The 23,478-nt window shown below is 40.4% G+C and overlaps 1 protein-coding gene across 9 annotated transcripts in view; it reads right to left on the bottom strand.

The window, feature by feature from the left end:
* Eya1 (EYA transcriptional coactivator and phosphatase 1) overlaps nucleotides 1-23,478 on the bottom strand; it is a 140,746-nt gene that overhangs the window by 90,505 nt on the left and 26,763 nt on the right. For 4 of the 9 annotated variants that reach the window (XM_076924333.1, XM_076924327.1, XM_076924331.1 and 1 more), the window contains 4 exons: nucleotides 22,269-22,346; nucleotides 14,285-14,354; nucleotides 13,820-13,965; nucleotides 10,412-10,549 (listed from right to left, as the gene is read on the bottom strand). In XM_076924333.1, coding sequence (XP_076780448.1) covers nucleotides 10,412-10,549; nucleotides 13,820-13,965; nucleotides 14,285-14,354; nucleotides 22,269-22,346 — 432 coding nt within the window. Of the gene's footprint in view, nucleotides 1-10,411; nucleotides 10,550-13,819; nucleotides 13,966-14,284; nucleotides 14,355-22,268; nucleotides 22,347-23,478 lie in introns of those variants that run through there. The other 5 variants (XM_076924329.1, XM_076924328.1, XM_076924330.1 and 2 more) reach the window with 5 other exon arrangements.

The raw sequence follows: 23,478 nt of genomic DNA, 5'->3' as shown, positions 1-23,478 counted from the left end.
AGAGAAAAGCTTTGGGAAAATCCAAGCCTCCTAAAGCTCAAATGCTGATATTGGCAAAGCAGGACCAGGAAGTGTTATGAGTCTCCTTCCAAAGATGGAGAAGAATGAGGGAGCTAGAGTAAATAAATTAGAGCATGCATGCGCATCTGGGCTTGGAGATAGGGGCTGGGCTTTAGGGTGCAGAGCTGGAATATGGAGCAAAGACACATCCCAAGGCTCTCCATGCATGGCCCACCATGTTAATTATCCAGAACGTGGTCCAAGTTGTTCTGAATGTCTCCTGTGGTCCTGTTACTCTCAATTAATGCTTCTCTTCATCATTTACTTTCCCCATTCTTCAAGGCCTAGACAATCCTTGTCTTCTCAATAACCTTGACTATTCCCATGTATATTGACTATGTTCTGGGAACCCTGGCTCACTAATAAATGATATTGTGGGTTCTTCCCTAGACCATCTCTACATCCTGTGCCTAACTTCTTAAATTCATTTGTTGTATTTATTTCGCACATGTATCTATGTGATATGCACGCATGCTCAAAAGTCTGTGGGAGCTTGTGGGGGTGTATATGCATGTGAGGCAGCGTTTGCAGTGTCAGCTAACAGCAGCATAGCAGAACACCAACCTGTGGTTCAAACGAAGGCCCACAAGCTTATTTACTCTAAGTTAGTTGTTGACTGCATATCACACATGTATTGATGAAAATATGTTTTGCTTGCATATGAAAAGCTTAAAATTCAGAATGCAAAAGTATCCTATGTTTGTAGTTCATCTTGAGTTTATTATTACATATAGTGAGAGAGATAGTGGAACACAGCTTTATTCCTTTTTATGTGAATTGCCGATTTCTCCCACGGCACTTACTGGAAAAGACAGTCCTCTTTCAATGTGTATTCTTATCACCTTTGCTGAAAAACTAGTTGACTATTCATTTACCTCTGTGCTCTCAGTTCTGATTCACTGGCGTTTGACTTGATACTAATACTGTGGTCTATATTACAGCTATATTAGGAGGTCACTATAGCTCTGCAGTGTATTCTGAAGTCAGGTAGTGTGATAACTTCCAGCCTTGTTTGAATTTGCTTAAGGCTGCCTTTCCTCCACATGCTATATTTCTAGAGTACATTTATATTTCAATATTTCCACTCTATGTCTTGAGTGATTTCCGAAATTAGCCAATGCATAGGATCTTTTTCACATAACACATGTTATGTTGTTTTTCTGCTGGAGAATAGCCATTATTTCTATGTTCTGGTATACTGTTTTCTAGTCTACTGTTCAGAATCAATAAAGGTGACACGGTCTCAGATAGTTAAAAGATTGGAATTAATTTTGCTTTATACAAAAATCATATACGCACCAAAAACTGGGGAAATGACATGTAGGAAATTGAATAGAGAAATTTAGCATCAAACTGATTCATTCCTAAAAGGCTTGGCTGTCTCTATTTTTATTAGGCTGGCACATCATAGAAGTCACCCAGAGATAGGATAGCACCAGGCTCTGGTTTCATGTTGCCATTGTCAGAGGCTCCTACAGAGAAAGGATGGAAATTTGTCAACGATAGCAAACAAGAAACAGTCTTTCTGAGAGACTCTGTCTGGTTTCCCTGGCCCTGTAAGTACAAAGCAACTGTACCTTTAAAACTCACCATCCCTCAGAAAAGTTTCATTAAAATATCTCTACTACTTTTTCCTCAGTTAAGAGCATAGCCTGTGTTGGTTTGTGTTCTGTGTGTGATTTCACAGGGAGAGTGATGCCCATCTCTAACTTCAAAAAGCTTTTTATTTTTTTTTTCAAAGTAACACATAGGTCAAGGGTCTACTTCACAGAGAACAAGGGCTCACATTAAAAACCAGAATTCCAGCCAACATGAGCATGCTGGACCCTGTTGGGACCTGTCTGTACTTCCCATGTTTTAGAGTATTTTCTAGCATTTATTCAGTAAGCAGGATGCTGTCTGACCCTTGTGTATTTTCACAGAAGGCCATTTGCTTTCCTTCCCTGGCCTTTTTTGCCATGGGCTATGTCCATCATCGGGTGCAATCTCTGTGGCAGAAGTTAGCATAAGTCCATGGGGGAATAGCTCAGAAAGCCAGATGGGCTACTGAAAAGCAAGCCCTGCTCCTGCACTAAGCAGGAGCTTAATGGACCACGTTTCCCCTTCTCTTCCAGTTTATTTTCAAAGAAAAGTTTTCACTTAGGTAATAAAGGCTGTAATCCATTCATCTTTCCTGATATGTTTCTATATATTTTAACTAAAAACAACTCATATAGACAATAAAATTGGTAATGGTCACAAATTATTGCTAAAGCTAAATTTCAAGGGATTTCCATGTAATTTTCAACACTTGAAATAACACAAGATGCCAAAGAGCCGAAATGGAATGTTACCTTTTAGAAAAGCAACTTAGGAAAAAAAATAGATGTAAAAAAGCCAAGAACTTAAAAATAAGTATGAGGTGACAGGCAAAGTAATTAAAGCAATTAAGGGGAAAATTAAAAATAAGGCTGTGATCCAACCATAACCTTCTGGTGTCATTGAGCCAGGAAGTGCAGTTCTCAAAAACCTTTATAGATTTTTCCCTTTAAGTTTGACTATGAATTTTCCTAATGTTGTATCTTTGACAAGAATTCCTTTTAGAGAACACCATTTCTAGAGCAAATAACTTGAAGTATAAATAAAGTAAACCTAAGAGTTTCCAAGTATCTGGTAAACGGGAACAATTCATCTGTACATCTGAAGAGCCTTAGAAAGAAACTGAAGAGAAACCGCAGCAATGTTCTTACTCCATTCTCACCTCCCCCTGTGCACACACACTCACACTCTCACATGCACCCCCACACCCTTCTCACACATGACAGTGGAGAGAGGTGGGCTTGCACGTACATGCACAAATGCATCGGCGTGCACACGTACCCATGCACCCTTTCACACATGCATGCATGACGAGTGGAGAGAGGCGGGCATATTGTTTCTCCTCACTAGTTTCAACTAGTCAGTCTCTTTAGCAAAACAAACACCACACACAAAGGAGAACGTATAAACTTCTTTATCAAAGCAAGGGCATCCAAAGAAAAGAATCAAGTTTCTTCAAACCCTGGATTCAAACCCTGGTTTCCTCACTGTAGTACCTCCTATGTCTCCTGGAAAAGTCTGACACCTTCCCTGGAGTAGAATGACAGGGAAATCCCACAATATCAGTGCTACTGGAGAGCAGTGAAATCCCAAGGAAGCACTGTATACCTCCGCTGTGAGAACCCTGATGCCTCTTCAGGAAAATCCATGTACTGATAAGGACACAGGTTACTTTAAATATATACGTTGATGGTAAATTTAATGAAAATGTACTACATGAAATTCTAAATTCTTTCCCCCTATAAATCACCAGGGACTATAGATATTATATTCTAACTTTCACTGAGCTATAGATCTAACTCCAACAAAACATGCACATGTTTTAGACATATGAATGCTAGACACAGGATAGAAATAGGAGTAAAGAGGGCGCTGCCTTTGACAGTCTGTGATCCAGAGAACTAAGTTGCCATGGGAAGGTGCCTTACCTCCCAGCTGAGCTGGCATAAATATTAGTTTAATTTCCATTGCTTTTATGTGTGGAAAATCATTGGTTGTTCAACTCTATGCTTCCTTACCTCCAAGAGAGAGTTTTAAATTCCCCACAATAGAGCTTTTGGAGTTCTGAGCTAGATGGAGTGACTATTCTCTGTGATTTATGGTGTTTAAGTGGACAAGAAAGGCAGCAATAGTTCTGTATTATGTTTTTAAATACACATATACATTGAATACTTGCTTGCCAGTCAGCTGCCTCTTTTATATTAAAGTTTTATGGTGTAGCTGGCAAGGAGTCGGGGAGACCAATCAGTGAACCAAAGGCGACCAGCCTCACCTCAGTGGCTTTCTTACTCCTGTACAGACTCACATGTGTGTATACATGTAATCCGTTCACATGCCTCTCCCTTCACTCTGCTGCCACTGTCTGTGGACCAGTGAGCAGCACTAAAAACTCTCCCCATGCTTTTTGAACACCTAAGTCAAGGCTCTCTAGCCTCTAGCCCCTTGTTGGTGCCCAGCCAACCCTTCAAGGCTGTTCAACCACAGAAGGTTTTTGTGTGAGAAAAGCCTCCCAAGACCATTCAAAATATTCTTCCAGAGACACGAGAGAACACTGGGAAGCAGAAAGAGAACAAAAGGAAAAGACAAAGACTTCACTTTCTTGGGGTGAACTCTACAGTGACTGAGTGTATGGATGTTATCATCTTCCTCAGTTGAGATTAAGTCTATAATTTTTCACACACACAAAAATCACAAACAAAACAATTAAACAGGAAAACATTGTCTACTGATCTTGTTGCAAGGATAAAAAGCAGATTTTTCAAATGCAGAGATGGATTTAACAGGATTTTGGGAAGTGCACTAAAACAGTAGCTGATAGCAAGTGCTAGACTTCCTGAAGCTTGCTGCCACTGGCAGAGCAGCGAGTGTCAGAGCATGGCGTCCAGGAAGGATGGGAAAGAGACTGTCCCAGCCCACCAGGTCCTACCCCACAGTGCTGAGTGAATGTGTTATTTGGGAGCTCTGAAAGAGTTCAAACTCACACAGGACTCAGAAATGAGTTTTCCTAAACTATTTTTTTGAGACTTCTAAGCAGAGAAGCAACTGATTATACAGTTAGTTATTGGCAACGTGTCTCTGCTTCCAGAACCAAGTCTACCCTTCAAAAGACATAGGGAGTCCTGGCAGCCACGGTTACGGGTTGTGTGGTTGTAAAAGCCTCCCCTGTAGACATGTCTACCATGTGGCAGGATCAGACAGCGCACAACATTCTCCCTTGTGATGTTAAGTAGCCATCTTTGAGAAGTTAGTCATAATATACTAATTGAATGAATTGCTAACACATTTTTCAGGGGTTTCAGAGTCTTCTTTCTGCAAGATGTTCACAATTTTTGGAAAGCTTGAGACAGTATACATGAAATAATTAAAATAGTGCTTGATATTCTAAAAGGTTCAACGAATGCTGCTTCAATGTTGAGCTGTGTGGCATTAATGTGCCCTGCTCAGCAGGGCACGTTACATTCCTAGCTTCTTCCCGAACTCTTATTTTTCTTTGTCTATTTAGAATGAGTCTTGAGATATGTCCCCGGTACTATGTTGTCTAAAACATGACAATCCTCCTGCCTCAGCATCCTGAGTCTTAGGATTATAAGCACACTCAGCCACACCCAGCTTCCCCCAAGCTTCTGAACTATAAACAACTGGATGTTTAAATGACTATCATCTTCTCCTTTTGTTTTCCTTCCAAGCATTCCTTGCTCTCAAAGTAGAAACATGAGGTCCAGGGTAAGTGGGGGACAGTATGGCTGACAGGGGTAAGTGGGGGACAGTGTGGCTGACAGGGGTAAGTGGGGGACAGTGTGGCTGACAGGGGTAAGTGGGGGGCAGTATAACTGACAGGGGTAAGTGGGGGACAGTGTGGCTGACAGGGGTAAGTGGGGGGCAGTATAGCTGACAGGGGTAAGTGGGGGACAGTGTGGCTGACAGGGGTAAGTGGGGGACAGTGTGGCTGACAGGGGTAAGTGGGGGACAGTGTGGCTGACAGGGGTAAGTGGGGGACAGTGTGGCTGACAGGGGTAAGTGGGGGACAGTGTGGCTGACTCCTTTCTCTCACTGAAAGGCAGAAGTTACTTCTTTGCCAATGATTCTTCCATTGCCTGCTGTTCTCACTTGCCAAGAGCCATCACCAAGGTCACCAGCACAACCTTTCTTCTATCCAAGCTGCTCTTGTTGCTCCCACTGTTTTTCCCTGCCCACTCCCACTTCCCTTTGAAATCATACATAACCCCCTTCTTAGCAGTAATTTTCCCTTCATGTTAAAACATTGCACAAATTTAGTTCTCTTTTTAATTTTTTTCCTTTCCTTTCTGTGCTTTTTGGTTATAGTGTGATTGAAATTTTTTGTTGGTTAAAAAGTTTGAAAATCTATTTTATTAAATACATTAAACATTAATCATACTTTATGCACAAATATATATTAGGCAAAATATACATTATATATACTGTACTGGCTGGTTTTGTGTGTCAACTTGACACAAGCTGGAGTTATCACAGAGAAAGGAGCTTCAGTTGATCCATAAGATCCAGCTCTAAGGCATTTTCTAAATTAGTGATCAAGTGGGGAGGGCCCCTTGTGGGTGGTGCCATCCCTGGGCTGATAGTCTTGGATTTTATAAGAAAGCAAGCCAGTAAGTAATCCCCCCATGGCCTCTGCATCAGCTCCTGCTTCCTGCCCTGCTTGAGTTCCAGTCCTGACTTCCTTTGGTGATGAACAGCAGTGTGGAAGTGTAAGCTGAATAAACCCTTTCCTCCCCACCTTGCTTCTTGGTCATGATGTTTTGTGCAGGAATAGAAACCCCGATTAAGACACATACAAACTCACATGTATACCTCACCCCTTTAGAAAAGATAGATGATATCTCATAAGAGATAGATGATATTTCATAATCTGGAATTATCAAATAATTTGGATCATCATCATTATCCTCATCATCATCATCAAACAAACACTTGATCACCACCACAGAGGAAATAGTATTAAGTCACCAGAAAACTTGTCACAGTGAGGTCCACATGGGTCACAGTAATTTGTACATCTTAACTCTGTCTTACTCTGTTCCCATGGGGGGTACCATCGCCTGTCTTTGTGTCTACAAGGAGGAATAGAGGCAGAGAGCAGGGCCAGAACCATATTCTCTAACTAGGGTCAAAGCTCTCTAACTTCATCTTTATACTATCTCTCTGTGTCTGAATGTGTTGGGACAGGTGATGGGCACCTGTTCTCTTCATGTCAGTCAGCAGGATGCTTAGAGGAAGCAGGAGGCACCCCTCAGTTTCCTCAAGTCATCTAAACTACTGAAGTGTTTTCCCTGGTGACTATGAGAGTCTAGCAGCTAACCCTGGGTACCTGTCCTATCCTTTAAAGAGCGAAAAGCTCCTCTTGAGGGAGAAAACTAGAAACAAACAAACAAAGAGAAGAGTCACAATAGAAGCTAAAATATACTCTGACATGTCTTCCAGCTGGCAGATCAATTATTTTTTTCATTTGGGAATTAAACCAAGAACCATGCAAATATCCAGTCTATGCCCAACAAGAAATGAAACAAAGGAGCAGTGTTATTCATTATAGATTAATACAATCTGAGGAATTTTGAAAGACATTTTATAGATGGCACAAAATACTGTTAAGACATATACTGGGGACTGGAGAGGAAGACTCTATGATTAAGAGTACTTGCTGTATTCGCAGAGGACCAGAGTCTGGTTCCAGTGCCCATGTTAGGAAGTTCATAGCCATGTGTAACTCCAGCTCCAAGGTTTCTAATGCCCTCTTCTGAATTCCATGGGTACCATCCCCTCTACCCCACATGTACATACCTTCACACATACACCTAGAAACATAAATCCTTTTTTAATCTTAAAAAAATATTAAGAAGATATTTGGGTCTGGTGGCACATGTATATAAGCCCAATACTTTGTAGGCTGAGGCAGTAGAATTAGGAATTCAAGACTACCCTAGCTATGTCTGTCAAGTCTGAGGCTAGCCTGGGCTATATAGTAAGGCTGTGTTTCAAAATAAAATTAAAAAGGAAAGAAAGAGAAAAAGATGCTTCAAAGTCAAGAGACTCCACAGGCAGGCATACAGAATCACTGATCAATGGCAGAAGTTTTCATGCTACATTTAATAGGGGTACATTTAGAAGTGAGGCAACTCAATTGTTAAAGCGCTTGAAGCTGAGTTAAAATCCCCAACACCTGCCCCAAACCAGCCAGACTGGAATGATCCCAGCACTTGTGGTGATATGAACAGGCAGATCTCTGGAGCAGAAGCTGCTCGTGCATGTGCACACAATACTAAGTCTCCTGCTTGGTGTGGGTTCTCATCCCTAAGATCAGTCTCTCTATGTATAGTGTGTTTGTGTGTGTGTGTGTCCATGGAATGTCCCTAAAATCCAAAAACATCTGTCAGTACGAATATTTCTTTCCTTAAGCACGTTGGTAAACATGTTCAATCGCTATTTCTCAAGGTATCAGAGACTGGGTATTCTGCATCCTAACCCTTTATTGACAATGAAGCAAAGCACAATTAAGGACATATGATTAACAGAGTGAAATAAAAAATTATAAGACTCACATTCAGAACCATGTCTTGAGCTGAAGAAATGGCTCAGAAGTTAAGAGCACTTGTTACTCTGGACAGGGCCCAGACAAATTATCTCTAACTGCAGTTCTAGGTGAGCTAACATGCTTTGCTGACTCCCATGGGCACCAGGCACACATGTGGCACACATACATATATGTAGGCAAAACACCCAAACATACACTGTACAATAAAATAGATTTTTTAAAAACAATCATTTGTTCTAACACCAGACTTTCTAGAAGCCTGCAGTGGCTTCTCTGCTCAGAGGGTGTTTCGTTTTTGCTGTTTCACATTGCTGTTGCTCTATCAGACTCAGATCCTGGTGGGCAATGGGACCCCCATTGTACCCTGTTTATTTCCCTCATAGTCTGGAGGTATCTACAGTGGCTGAATGTATTTGGTTGTCTCTCTCCTTGACAAGATCCTGTGTCAAGCAGTTCTTTACTGTATAAGGTTTTCCATTGGTCCTGGTCTGTGAAACTCATCACTGAAGAACCCTTCCCACCTTTTGTTCCTCCTGTGTCTCTACTCAATGGAAACTCAGTATGTGTACAACCTGATCCAAGACAATTTAAAGGTTTTGGAGTCTTGTAAATAAGTAGTTTCCTTCTACCAATAAACCCTGTCTTCTATAAAGCTGTTTTATTCTGTAGGCATTAAACATATCAAAACTTTATAATTCAAGCCAATTTTTTGGCATACCAAATGCAAAAACAAATGGGGAAAAATTAGTGGATCTTGACCAATAGAATTTTAACTTGGTATGTGGTAAAAACTAAACCAATAAAAATCATAAAATATACATACACTTATGAAATAGTGTAAAAAGATTAAGAACCTCAGTATAATAAAGCATTGAAGAAAGATGAATAATACCAATGAATAGAGGAAAACAATTTTATCTTCTTAGTTTTAAAACACACATATAAACATAACAAAGTTAACATCAATGTGTAAACTCCCTATAATACATCATTGCTTATGTAAATATATAAGACATTCTCAGGAAGCATAAAAGAATTTCCCTAGAAATCGCACACTTGCACTTGTCAAGAGAAATAATTGGAAATACAGATGAGGTATGCAGGGCATGGCTTTAAAGGCCCCGTAACAGTGGAGTGGTTAAATACAGTGCTCCTGAGTGTCATGCAGCCACTAAAGTGACATTTTAGAAAATCACTTATTGATGTAAAAGGTGTTTATACAATTGCCTATGGTGTAGTACATATACAAGAATGGCAAGAATTTTGTATAATAAGTGACTAAATTTACTTTTGCTTCTCCATATTTTCTAATTTATCCTCAACAATTAATGTAGTAACCACACAATAAACATCAGAAATGAAAATTCTACAAAGTTCCTTCAGCCAGGAAGCAAAAATGAACAGTCAATTTAACTGTCTTAATTAGTTGGTGAATTTGATGTCTGGTATTAAAAAAAATAAGAAAAATGTTTAATTATGTTAAACTTTTTCTCCAATACTTTAGGGATGCGTTTGCCAGGTAACAATCTGCTAATTACAAGTGTCATCTATTAGTCTTGAAGAGGCTCTGAGAACCCATGCTTGAGCTGCCATTCCACCTGGACTGTACCTACACCGTGTTTTGTCTGCAGTTTCAAACCCAGACCCAGACACTGGTTCTTGGAAGCATTATCTTGAGGCTCCATTAGGTAGCTATAGAGGGATCTGTGCTAATTAGATTTGGTCTTTGGTAGGCCAATGAGTCAATACACATCATACTGTATCATAGAGCAGAGTGTACTGTTCTCCAACACTACCCCATCACTAGAATGAAGAAACCATATTCCTCATAGAAAAGCTGGCTGGTAATCTAGGGGCTTCTACATACCACACCACACCCTCTTCTGTGGCCAACTTTACTTACTTTATATTCTCTTTTTCTAACTGGTAGCAGATTAAAAAAAAAAAAAAGCAGAGACTTCGGCATTAAAAATAAAAACAGAGCATTTGAAATACCACCGATAGAGATCATTCCATCTAATTCCTTCACATAAATATGAAGATCCTGATCCAGAGGGCAGCAAGTGAAGAACCTAATTTGAAATGTGTTGTCATCCCGCCTCTAAACCCAGTTCACTGGCCCCATCAACCCCCAGCTAAGGAACATAACATTTACTACAGGAATTAACAGCCAACAGTTGAAGGGAAACAGCAGAGGTGTATACAGACCTTGCATCTGATAGCTGTACGGTGCCTGTCCAGGTTGAGGGGTGCCAAAGCTTGTGCCATAGCTGAGAAATCCTGTCTGTCCAGGCGACTGAGACTGTGACAATCCACCTTCCGTCTTGATGCCTGCCCACAATGCACCTAAATCAGTTAGTGACAGCTGATCTATCTGTTCAGTTTCAGAAGCTGGTAAATAAAGACAAGCATATACCCCACAACTGCCCAGTATAATGCCCCCCCCCCCATTCTTCTGCAAGAATACAAAGTGTGGATGCTTACAGTTGGGTGCTGTAAACCACAAGGTCAATTAAAAAAAAAAAGTCTTGCTTTGAACATATTCACATGATTCTCTTTTGATTTTTCTGCATTCAGCTTTCTAGAAAGCAGAACTCTTGAGGTATTGTTTCCATAATTCATTTTGTTATTTTACTAGAGTAGGTTACTCTGTCACAGTCAAGAAACAGTGAAAGGTTGGCCCCACAGTTCCACAATCTCTAAATCTCGTTTTCCCTGTGACGTAGCTACTGAGTTCCTACCATCTCCATCTTTTTTTTCTCAACTTTGATGCTAGTACACAAGACATTTTGAAGTCAAAGAATGGCTACAGGCTATAACACAATGAAGGCGCTTTTCTTCTGCGTATCTAAGCCAATGGCTCTCAGCTTCCCTAATGCTGTGACCTTAAATACAGTTCCTCATGTTGTGGTGACCCCCAACCATAACACTGTTTGATAGCTACTTCATCACTACAATGTTGCTATTGTTATGAATCGTGATGTAAAGATCTGATATGTGACCCTCATGGCGGTTGTGACACACAGGTAGAGAGCCACTGATCTAGATCTTTCTGGAAAGGAAGCATTAAGAAAGTAGAATGTCAAAGGACTGAACCTCAAAAACAGCAGAGTGATTAAGAAACCTGTGAATGTGGCCAGTAGCGCCTTTTATCCTGACTTATTTTCAAATATTTAAGTGTAATTCTTCTAAATGTAGGCTAAAGGCCTTCTGAATTTATATTATTATTATGTAGATGCAAGTTTATATTTTATAGGATTAAAAAAAAATAATTTACTGTGGTCCTCAAATACTTCCCAAAGCACCAGGATGGTACACTCATTCCAGACTGGGACTTGTCAACACAGAGGTAGGCCACTGGTCTTAATTATAATTAAAGGCAGGCACGTAAATGAACAACTGTCCTTAATTCCCACACAGGGAAGACAGAAACATTCCTGCCAAGAAAATTCACATTTTTCAATAATCTTGGTTTTCACTGAAGATAAATTATATCTTTAGGATCTAGGATACACAGTAGTCTGGCTGTTTACTTCCATTTTAGGGGAATTTCGTCGGTAGAATGGAGTTAGGTAATTATCCTAAGGCAGTGGAAGAACCTGACTTGGCTGGGAGAGGCTATTTTCATTTCTTGAGTAATTCTGAATACTTCATGATGACCTTAACACTGAAAACTTTGTACAGTCTTAACATGGAAAAATGTGATGTGCTGTGTATAGGTAATTTCAAGTCAGTGAACAACTCAAAACATGTAAATAATCCTTGGAAACGCACCTGCCCTAGACAGGTGGCTGGACAGTTCTAGAAACTCCCTCATTTCCATGGTGCCACCAATAGGGACTTTCCCCCTTCGTTCGTTACACAAGGGTATTCTGATCTTTCTCCAGCCCTGACTGGGTACCTGCTTTTACCTTAGAGACTCAGCATGGAGAAATGGGCAGAACAGACATGGAGAAGCAAAAGGAGGTGAAAAACACTAGTCCACTCCTGGGCAGAAAACCTAGGAGCCTGTGGGCAGATGAGTGCTGGGTGGGAATCTAAATCATAACAATTTCCTTTTCGATTGTATCTGCTATTCTTGCAATGAAAATCTCCCACCCCACCATGGCTGTGTGGGGAGAAGACTAAAGAGAGGAATGTGAGGAGGGCAGGAGGGCAGTGAGGGGTCACTTCCCCTGGCAGCACAGGTGCCTGTCTACTGGAAAGTCCATGGGTATGGCAAGCAATTTCCTACAAATTCAATTGTGAACACACAAACTGATGACTGCTTTGATCCATATTACAGCATATAAGCTGAGCAATACAGATCATGGGTTTCCTTCATCCCCAGAGTAGTTTAAAGGACTATCATGAAAAAAAAAGAAAAAGAAAATTGATCCATTATCTACTACAGTGAAAAAACTCTGAATGAAAGTCACAGAAATGAAAGACAATTTTAGAATGTTCTTTTTTATGCTCCTTCTAAAGCCTGCTTCTAAAAACACCAGCATGTTAGGTGGCACTAAGTTCTGGTGGTTTTTGAGCTAAATTTATAGAATCTGGAGTCATATGTAAGTTACACTTGATTTCCATGCATTTTAGAAGAAACTAATAGATGGCTAAATTACTTGAGGTCGAGAGACAGTACTGAATAGAGGAAAGTTGTTTAGCTTCTACGGAGTGGTAAAATACTTTTAACCGAACAACGATGCTTTCAGCAGAGTGCTGGAAAGTACACCACACAAAAATTATAGCTACGAAAGTCTAGTGGACTGCCAATGTATCTATCACAGTGACTACAGTAGGACCGATTCTTCTGGTCTTTTTCTATGAGTACTCAGATGCCTTTTTTGGATCATTCTGCAGGGGTTTTCTTCTCAATAAAATGCCCCATATTAATATATTTTACTTGATTTAATTGGTTGAAAAATTGCAATCACAACTCATTGAAAAAAAATGTACTTTTGAAATTTGAAGTCTTTTGTAACTAGAACTTTGGGATTTGGCTGGATTTACTTTTAATTTACAGGTATTGACCCTATCACAATTGAGTTAAATTACACCAAGATAAAGATAATCTCCAGGTGGGAAGGAGAAATGGCATGTGAGCTTTGAATGTTTCCCGAGCAGCACCTTCAAAGTGCAGTGCAGGAGGTGATATGTAGATCACTTTTCCTAATGGGTGATAATGCTGAAATTTGATCATGTAACCACCCCCAGCTTTGGGGCAAGCAAGAGTTTGCTGAATTCTACATGTACTTCCTTAATCACAGCTGGGTATCTGATAAACAGGAAATGAATCTTTACCCCAAAAGACTTCATTCATAGAAGTTTTATCGCAAATATGCAAAAAATACTTTGGATTCCAGAGTCAAGTGCTCAGATGCCAAATTCAGATATATGCAGAGAGAAAGGTAAGCAAGGGGCCTGCAACCCATGCCACCTGTTCACCACCTCTGACCTCATGGGAGGAGGTCACTGTCTTCACAAAGCTCACTAGCAAGAATTACAGAGACTTTATAATAGATGGATGACAGTACTTTGTGAATCGGACCAACAGCCTCATTGTCTAAGAACTACTTGAGCACACATTGGCCCACCAGAATACACCGTAAGAATAATGGCCCAGTGACTCACCATAGGAGGAAATTCCATAGGGCTGTCCCGGTTGTGGGTACGTGGCGTAGGCTGTGGCTTGTTGCATTCCTGTGGTAAACTGTGTTTGCCCATATGCAGCCATAGTTTGTGAGGAAGGGGTAGGGAGAATATGTGGGTATGGTCTGCTATTTGTCAGGAATGACAGAAAATAGAAAGCCCATGCATTAGATGGAAACATGCAAGGTAACAATGAACAACTGCATCACAAATTCCAGTTCAAGAGTCTCTTACAAACTTTCCTCTAGCATCAACAAAGCACTTCAAAGTACTCCAGTGCTACCATGTGGCACTTAAAATAAATTTGCATATAAATGTATTTAATTAAGCCTCTAGAAAATTCGCTTCTACTTAAATCAAGATGTAACATGGGCATAGACATGACTTAGAATAAGGTAACGTCTACACAGAAAAGTCACGTATTGATTAAGAGAAAATACATCTTACTTGGAAGGATAAATCTGTGGTGGAGAGAACGGGTGAGCTGGTCTTGGACTAAAGCTGCTGCTTCCGAGAGCTGAGGAAGAGGAAAACACACAGAGCACACACAGTGAGTCAGGGAACCCAGCGACCATGCTGAATATGCAAAAAAACAAACAAACAAACAAACAAACAAACAAATGTGACACTGCCATGTCATGACCTATGGCATTGCCATAGAAAATTATGCATATCTGACCTCTGTGAGCTGTAGACTGGGTGACTTCATATAGGAAGGCCTAGAGAGATGTCTCATTGGGTAAGAGCACGGACAGCTCTTCCAGAGGATGCAGGTTTGATCCCCAGCACCCACCCAGCATGTTGACTAATAGCCGTCTGTAAACTCAGGTCTAGGGGATCTGATGCCTTATTATGGCCTCCTCAGGCCATGGTACACACATGTTGTAAAGACACATGCAGGTGACACACCCATACATCCAAAATAAATATAACCCTTTAAAAAACTGGGGCACATACATGCTGATCGAATGGTTCTGATTTTAAGTAAACTTTTAAAAAATATAGATACATCCATAAATATTCTTCAAAGTGCTTTGATGGGGGAGTACTGTCTCCTTCAAGAAAGCCAGGCTGAATCAGAGGTAGGGGGCTGATAGGCTCCCTGCCTACTGTCCGTATGCATCAGGAACACACAAATCTCAGCGTGTACTAGCAAGAAGCATGGTCTAATCTCTCTGGGGAGGCAAATGTTCACGTTTGCCTGTCTTGGTTTAACAATGTTGTTTAGTAAATCTGCATTCCTATGGCTATCTTTAATGTCTCAGGTTGCACACCAAGCCTGTTTGTTCTTGGGCTGCCCTGTGTCTTCCTGTTCTGTTAGTTGTATGCATTCTTCTTGGATGTTCAAGCAAACATTTTTCCTCCTTAAAGAAGCAGTCAGCATTATAGCTAAACTTACTTTCTTTTAATCAGATTTTCTTGACTCTAGATGTTTCAAAAATTTACCAGGCTTCTATCAAATGTTCTTTAATATTCATTCAAATTAAAAAAAAAAAAAGCAGAAAGCTAAAAAAAAAAAAAAAACGATTTTCAATAGTATAAGGGTTTAAAATTTTGGCTGTTGTTATAAGTAGAACAATTTACCTGTGTAAAACAACATGCATTTACTTTTGACTACATATTTTCACCTTCAAACTTCCCAATGTCCCCCTGGCTAAAATGCACAGTATGGGTGCAATTCCTATAGACTGTGACATGGCTGTTTTCTTCTCCCATTAATGGTCACTGCCATCAGGGGCTCTGTCACATAACATCTGCATCCCACATACAATGTGAACTTTTGCGCACTGAGAGAGTCACATGCTTTCTCATTTGTCACATGATGCACTTATGCATGTTACACTCCATTTTCCAATGGGTACTTGGGAGAAGAGTAGGAGATTTTTTAGTAGAATCTCAGAGGAGATGAACCTTCTCCATTCAAATAAATGAGACTGAGGCCAGGGATAACCAACAGGTCTGGGTACATTCTAGCCAGGTACACTGCCAGGTTTCTATCACTGCTGTTCCCTTAGAAGAGACAGAATTCACATGAAAGGAATGACAGGCCAAACTGGTTCATGTCCCCTAACTTTGGGTACTTACCAAATACCTACTTGGTCCCAAGCCCCTTGCAGGATGCTGCAGGAGCAATCATGACAAGCCCTGTCCTCCTCATGGGGAGATTTGTGAAATGCTCCAGTTTCTGGAGGGAGGAATTGGCGACCATACACTTAGACTATGACTATGAGGGATTCTTGACACTTGTCTGGGTCACCTGTAGGAACAAGCTCTTCCTCTCCCCTTTCTCTTCCTTCTACCATATAATTTAAAGAAGCTCCCACAATCTCCTTGTGGGGAGAGGAGAATTCAGAGTTAATAACAATCTCAAGCCCATGAGGTCCCCATGCGTATTGGCACATTGAGTGTTCAGTAGTCTCCTGTTCTCAGTCCACACTTCCAGGAGGCAGCGCAGTTATCACTGTCAATATTTCCCTCAGTTAGATCAAAATACTCAAAATCCCTCAAAGTCCTCAAATCTGACAGCTTCCTACTTTCACTCATTCATCACTCTGCTTTAGTCCCCCACACAGATCAATAAGAGAAGGCTCCTCCCATGTCTCCACTGAAGGGAAGTAACTTAGCAAGGGATATGCAGCCAAGTTCTGAAATCCATCTTCATAGATGCAGGGATGCTCCTGTTTCAAGATCACTCCTACCTAGCCTCTTTCTTCTTTCTCCACAATTTTTCCCTAACAAGATCCTGGCCCATGACTGTGACTCATGACCCACTGGCTCCTCCAGAAAGATGTGAGAAACCAGTCAACTTTCTTCTGAACCAGGGAAACTCAGAGCTCCTAATTCTATTGTGTCCCCATAAAGCCCTTTCCATGCAATGGCGTGTGTGTGCATGCGTGCATGCGTTACCTCCTCAGCCCTCAAAACAGTGATCAAAGCTAGATCATGCAAAAACCTGAAGTAGCAACAAGTCCAAGCCCCCTTAGCCAAAACTCCTTCCTGCACTCACCATGGACTATGCTCAGATGACCTCTCCCCACAGGAGCCTCAGATGACCCTATGACTATGCTCAGATGACCCCTCCCCACAGGAGCCTCAGATGATCCTATGACTATGCTCAGATGACCCCTCCCCACAGGAGCCTCCGTTTAGAAATAACCTCAACCTCTCTTCTACTCTCCTGTGAATACTTTTCATTTGCTTCAAAATTAGAGCCTCAAACTTGTCTATTTTTAAGAACTAGTTAATAAGGAGACCATACTTATCATTCACAAGGCTTTCCTCTCCAAATGGCACCATATTTTGTATTTGATACCACTAGACAATGTATGATTGATTCCATGAATGGATGCTTAACTAACAAAATTAGTAACAAATTAAGATTTGAGGGAACTGACAGGTTAGTCAAAAGCCTTACAAACATATTGTTTATAGTCCCTATGGACATGACATTTTTTTAAATGACTAAAATAATTGTGCCAGGGATGGAAAGAGAGCTTGCAGATAAAAGCGCTTGGTGGCAAGGCTTTTTACAGACTTGACTTTGACCCCTAGGACAAACTTCCATGGTGGAAGGAGAGAATTTATTCTTGATGGCTGTTCTCTGAGTTTTATACAATGGCATATGTGTGTATACATGTATACATGAATGAGCACACACACACACACACACACAATTAATTAGTCTGTTAATTAACTACTTTGTACTACTGGTAATGAGTAAACGAGGGAAACATCACAATTGGTTCAAAACACAATAAACAACTTTGCAGTTTTCAAGTCTGCCACATGCCTTGGCAAACGAAGCAGTCTCTCCTAGTGTCTCCACATTGAGGGCGGGAAAGGAAATGACATTGGTACCACCAGAGTGGCCCTGTACCTTCTTCTACTTGCTGACTGTTTTCTACAAGGATGAAAGAGCTTCAGCCCGCTCCCCAGGTCACCCACTACTTCCCTCCTTTTCCTCATATAAGGACTCTAGAAAACATGATCTTTTCTAGATCCCACAATGTGCCCCTCCATCTTCACCTAAGCTCTGGTCCGGGGACTTGCTTTTCTTATGTCTCTTTTCAAAGTAGCAGCTGCCACGTGTCTTAGATTCAAGGTATTCTAGGAATCCCAGCCAAGTGCTTCCTCAAAGCATTTGTCTTGTGCTTCTGGAAAAGCTTTCATTTTATATAGCTCATGAAAACTCTTTATCATCCCCATAGTGACTACCTCCTAGACACTCGAACTGGGAATGTCTTTAGTATTTAGTATCTCCCAATAGGTCCCAATATCATTATCCTGAAACCTCTCTTTTTCCATCCAGATCTCCATGCTGGCTCAAGGCCATAGTCCCAGCTTTTTATTTCTCCATTTCACGCCTCAAACCACAAGAACGTTGGTCATTTCCTTCCTTCACTTGAGAACATGTAACAAGCACCGCTAATGCACCTAATATTATTATGTCTACTGGCACTGTAAGTGTGGCTGATATCAAGAAACTCTGTTCTCATGGGGCTACACCATAAACAGAAAGACAGAGAATGAAAAAGAATGTCAAAAGTACTGATGAAGGTTAAGCAGGAGCGTACAGAGAACCGACTGTAGAATTGTCCCATGCCATCCCACTGGGTTGGAGATTCAGGGAGACTATTTCTTTCCAGAATGTTTATCCCCTTGTACATCTTTTCCAAGGCCATCATGAGATGCAGGACTCTTGACAGCTTTGCCTCCTGTCAGGTTATTATTGGCTTGTATCTTCTCTGTTGAGGCAGCTGAAGACAGCAGAACTACTCTTCTATTAGCCCTTTAAATCCTCTCAGTTCTCCTACCTCTACTTTCCCTTGCATCCTATCTCCACATTCTTGACTCTGGATCAAACCAAAAGTCTTTCCACCTGGGTTGCTAAGCCTTAGGGCAGCGCTTCTCAACCTTCCTAACACTGCGACCCTTTAATACAGTTCCTCATGTGGTGATGAACCCCAACCATAAAATTGTTTCATTGTTACTTCATAACTCTAATTCTGCTACTGTTATGAATCATAATATAAATATCTGATATGATGTTTATCTGACATGTGATCCCTACAAGAGTTGCAGTCCACAGGTTGAGCCCCACTGCTTTAAAGTAAAACTTACTGGGTGAATACATAGTCCATGTTCAATAGCTTTGTGTAGACTGACTACGTGTCTGTCCTCTTTTACCTTTATAAGCCATGCCGCTATGCTTTCCTAGTTTCCACAACATGTCCTCTGTCTCCTCCAGCTCTGCAGATTCACAGGTCTCACTAATCCTCACTCTTCAGAGGAAAACAGACTGAATTCACTACTCATTTATTCATGTGTTACTTTACTGAGCAAAGATGAATGGCCTGTCACAGGTATCAAACGTACAAAGCTAACAAGGAACAGAATCTCTTCAAATTCTGTTACCCTCCTCTGGTAAGGCAGTTTAATTTGTGACTTAATAATGCTATTTTTTTAAATCTATAAGTGCCAATATATAAACCCAATAAAGAAACTCTGAAAAACAGACAATAGCAGAAAAAAAAACAAAATTCAAAATGTGTCTTGCTACCTAGACACAAACACCATTTTTGTTCCCTTATACATAGGAACATATTCCTGCAAAGAAATTGCCTTTCTTTAAAAATAAAACAGTGATTACTGTAGTGGGAGATTATTTAAAAATGGCTGCTGGTCAAGCCAACTATCTAAGATGTGGCAGGTCTGCCTAGCTCAGCTGCTATGTTCTGTGGCCAGAGGCCACCTGCACACTGCAGCTAAAAACGGCCAGCCAGAAACACCAGTGCTACCACCCATCAGATGCCAGTGTGGGAGATAGCTCTGCCAATCTTCCACGCTGTCTCTACAAGGCTGGGCAGTGTCCAGACCATCCCACCATCCATGCGGGCCTGGTAGGAATGAGACTCTAATGCTTAGATTATCTAAAGGCTTTATATATTTGGTAATGCTCAATAACAAGATGCCCACACAATCAAAAGTGTAACCCCATACCCAACCTAGATATATCAACTACTGTTGACTGCTAGAGACACTCACACGTCTGCTCCCATGTCCCACCCCCCTTGAGCTCTCTCCCTTGCCTTCTTCTCCTTACTTCTCCCACCTTAGCTCCTCCTACAGTTTACACTAAAGATATTACTCTTTTATTTTTTTTATTATTTTACTTTATTTTGGTTTTGTGAAATAGACTTTCTCTGTGTAGCCCTGGTTGTCCTGAAACTTACTCTGTAGACCAGGCTGGCCTCAGAGTAAGTTTCAGATTCAGAGCTCTGCCTGCCTCTGGCTCTGAGTGTTGTAACTAAAGCTGTGTATCACCATAGGTTTCCAAGATCATATTCTATAGAAGCTGCCCTTTCACCTCATAGAACTAAGATTTTTCTCAGGTCATTGTCTTGTTTGTTTGGCACATGTGTGTGTGTTTCTACATAAACATTGTGTATAAGTATTTATGCATGTACATACTTGCACATGTGTATAACAGCTATGTAGGAATGAATCTGCCATATAGACAGTGCTTCTTTTTAAATTCTTCTCTGCTTTCACTTCTAGTTCAATATTCACACATCATCTTTAATCATCTCTGTTACATGGGATTATAGACCCAGCACACACACACACACACACACACACACACACACACACACACACACACGGAGAGAGGTTTCTGGCTTCTGTCTTAAACCTTAATAAATTCTAACTGTACCATCATGTGTACTCCAAAGTTTCCATCTGCAAATTTTGTGAGCTTTAGTGATTAATATATCCGGCATCTTCAGGTAGTTCTCACTCTCATCCAACATGCCCTGAATTACAGAACAAGACATGCTCCACATGTACTTAGCTCTACTTCTCTCTGTCTTGCTTGACTCACCCAAAGGCCATTGGTCATGGATGACTTAAATTTTATATCATAAATGTATCACATCCCTCATGTTCACATTCTCATTGCCAGAATTTGACCACAATTCTTCAATATTTCTTAATCAAATTAATGAAAAAGTCTAAAACTGGCCTCTCACTTGGATTCAGGTGTCTCCAAATACATTGCCTCTGTGCTCATGATTATGGATAAGTAGATGTAAGTCTGTCCTTTAGTGTCTCCCATTGCACAGAACCTAAAACAATTCCAGGACTCTGAAATTACTCCCTCTGTAGTATACCCACATTGCCCACAAAGTGCCCACTGGGAATGTCATTGTCAACTCCGACAGCTTCATGTCTTCTGTGCTATGGTTCCCTCCAATGAGGTACTCAAGCCACCAATGTACCCCTCCCCAGTTCCATGTGAGCTTATGCTCCTTGTTTCCTACATCCGAGTGTGACTATCTAGTCTGGGATGTCTTTCTAATAGTCTACCTTGGCCTTATCTCCACTAGATACCTGCGTGGGTGCTCTTCAACTTTGCTTCTTCCCTCTGCTACCATCAAACCACTGGGATAATTCGTCAGTTGTTCATCCCACTAAGCCCTGAACTGGGACCATTTTCATATATCCATGAATTTATGATGGCACAAATCACATTGCCTAGGAGAAGCCAAATCCCATCACGTGTGTTTTGAAAGAAGAAACTGACATAATGCACTGTTATTTTCTTATTTCTCCCATCTAATGCCATTAGTACCAAAACTGTGCATGCATACTTAATTTTATATCTGCATAGAAGTTCTTTCCATTGTGGTATGTTGTAAATATGTGATTCTAAGAACTTGACCATCAGTCATAAATCTGAGAAGGCACAACACTTCTCAAACAGTGCAGATCTTAAAAACAGAGCAGACCTTTAAAACCTAGCAGACAACACAACACGGGTATATAATTCAAGTGCTGCCTCTGACAGAAATCATTTTTCAATAAAATAATTCACTCTGGGTGGCTTGGCAACTGTGTGGCAAAGGTCTCAAAGGAGGTTACTGCCACTAAGTTGTTTGGAGTGTTTCCATTCTGACAGACATGAAGTGTGTGTGTGCTGTTTGCTGGGGCATGTACAGTGTGGGAGTAAGGAGAACCTAGGAATACAACCCTGTTTCACAGAGTCAACCTGACATAGACTTTCTTCAGATGAGAGTCAGGCTTGATGGTACTGAGTCTACATAGGCTATTTTCAAGAGTCAAATTTTGCCTATGCAGACTTGGATGACTGGAAAAAAAAAGATACAAATACATGGAGAAGCATCATTTACATATAAAGTGAATTTTGTTGAAGAGAGAAGAAGAACAGGCCATTTATCTTCTTTGGAAAACAATGTTCCTTGCAAACATGTTAGAGGGAATACAAAAACTGAGTCCATTTGTCATTTGGAAGAGAACTATGTCTTGCATCTGTATCTGCGAATATTCACTTATATAAACACATATACTCCTATAATAAACTTGGAAAAACAATGTTTAGTGCAAATGGAAAAGTCTAATTTTTGTTCCTTACCTGAACCTGAGAAACTGTCTAAAGACCCGTCTGCTGCTGTTGAAGCTATTTCGCTGCTGCTCATTGGCTCTGTTTTAACTACAAAAGTAAACACATATCATATACTGAATTAGTAGTCATTTGTAAAGGTATGAGAGAGAAACTATAACATCCAAAATGAGAAAAATCATTTTACAATACAATATTTTCACACTTGATATAAATCAGATTTTTTTTACTAGACTCTCTTTTGAAAGATTCACGTGCTAAATTTCTTCTCTATAAGAATGTCCACTTTTCTGTTACAAATTACCCTTTAGATTAGTGGTTCCAACCTTCCTAACACCGCAACCCTTTAATATAGTTTTTCATGCTATGGTGACCCCCAACTATAAAATTATTTCATTGCTACTTCATATCATAATGCAAATATCTGATATGCAGAATATTTGGTGTGTGACCCCTGTGAGGATTGAGACCCAGAGGTTGAGAAATATCCCTTTAAAGGACAAATTAATTTTGTTTTTGCAGTATATACTTACTAGTTTGCTTGTCAGTAAAAATATTTCTCTCTATATATATATATGTATATATATGTATACATATATATACATATATATATATATATATATATATATATATATATCTGAAATTACCTCTTTAGTAAATTACCCCTTTAGATATTTAGTATGATGCAGACTCAGAGACTCAACCTTAAGTTAATAACTCCTATCACCGTGCTACTTCATATCATCAATTCATCAATATTTTTTTTGCACTATGAAGAAAGAAGGAATTTTCCTACTTTAAAATAATATTGACAGAAGATACTATGAAGCATATGTATATGATCTTTTTCTCAATTTAGGCTACAGAATGTCCACAAAACCTACTCCCAACAATATGACAAGATCCTCGTATACCACTGAACAGAGCCATACTGCTTCAGAACTCAGCACATCTGCCTTTTTTCTTCCTAGGTTTAGAATCCCCTTTTTGGAGTACCATCATTGGACTGTTCCTAACCTATGTGTGAAGGTGACTTTTTCTCTATTCCAAATAAACTAATACTCTAAAGTCGACCTGAAACTATGTTCCCTGAAGTGAAGGTTCTGACCAGAGTATCTTCAGGGAGAGAGGCTCCTTCCTCAAAGTAAAAAGATGATGGAGAAAATAGTTCTGTCTCAGGATATCACCATCTCTCCAAAACACTGGCAAAGGACTCATCCAG

This window comes from Arvicanthis niloticus, chromosome 25, assembly GCF_011762505.2.
Source record: "Arvicanthis niloticus isolate mArvNil1 chromosome 25, mArvNil1.pat.X, whole genome shotgun sequence".
NCBI lineage: Eukaryota > Metazoa > Chordata > Mammalia > Rodentia > Muridae > Arvicanthis > Arvicanthis niloticus.
The sequence above is the reverse complement of the archived record's forward strand: the minus strand, read 5'-3'. Positions and strand labels throughout refer to the sequence as shown.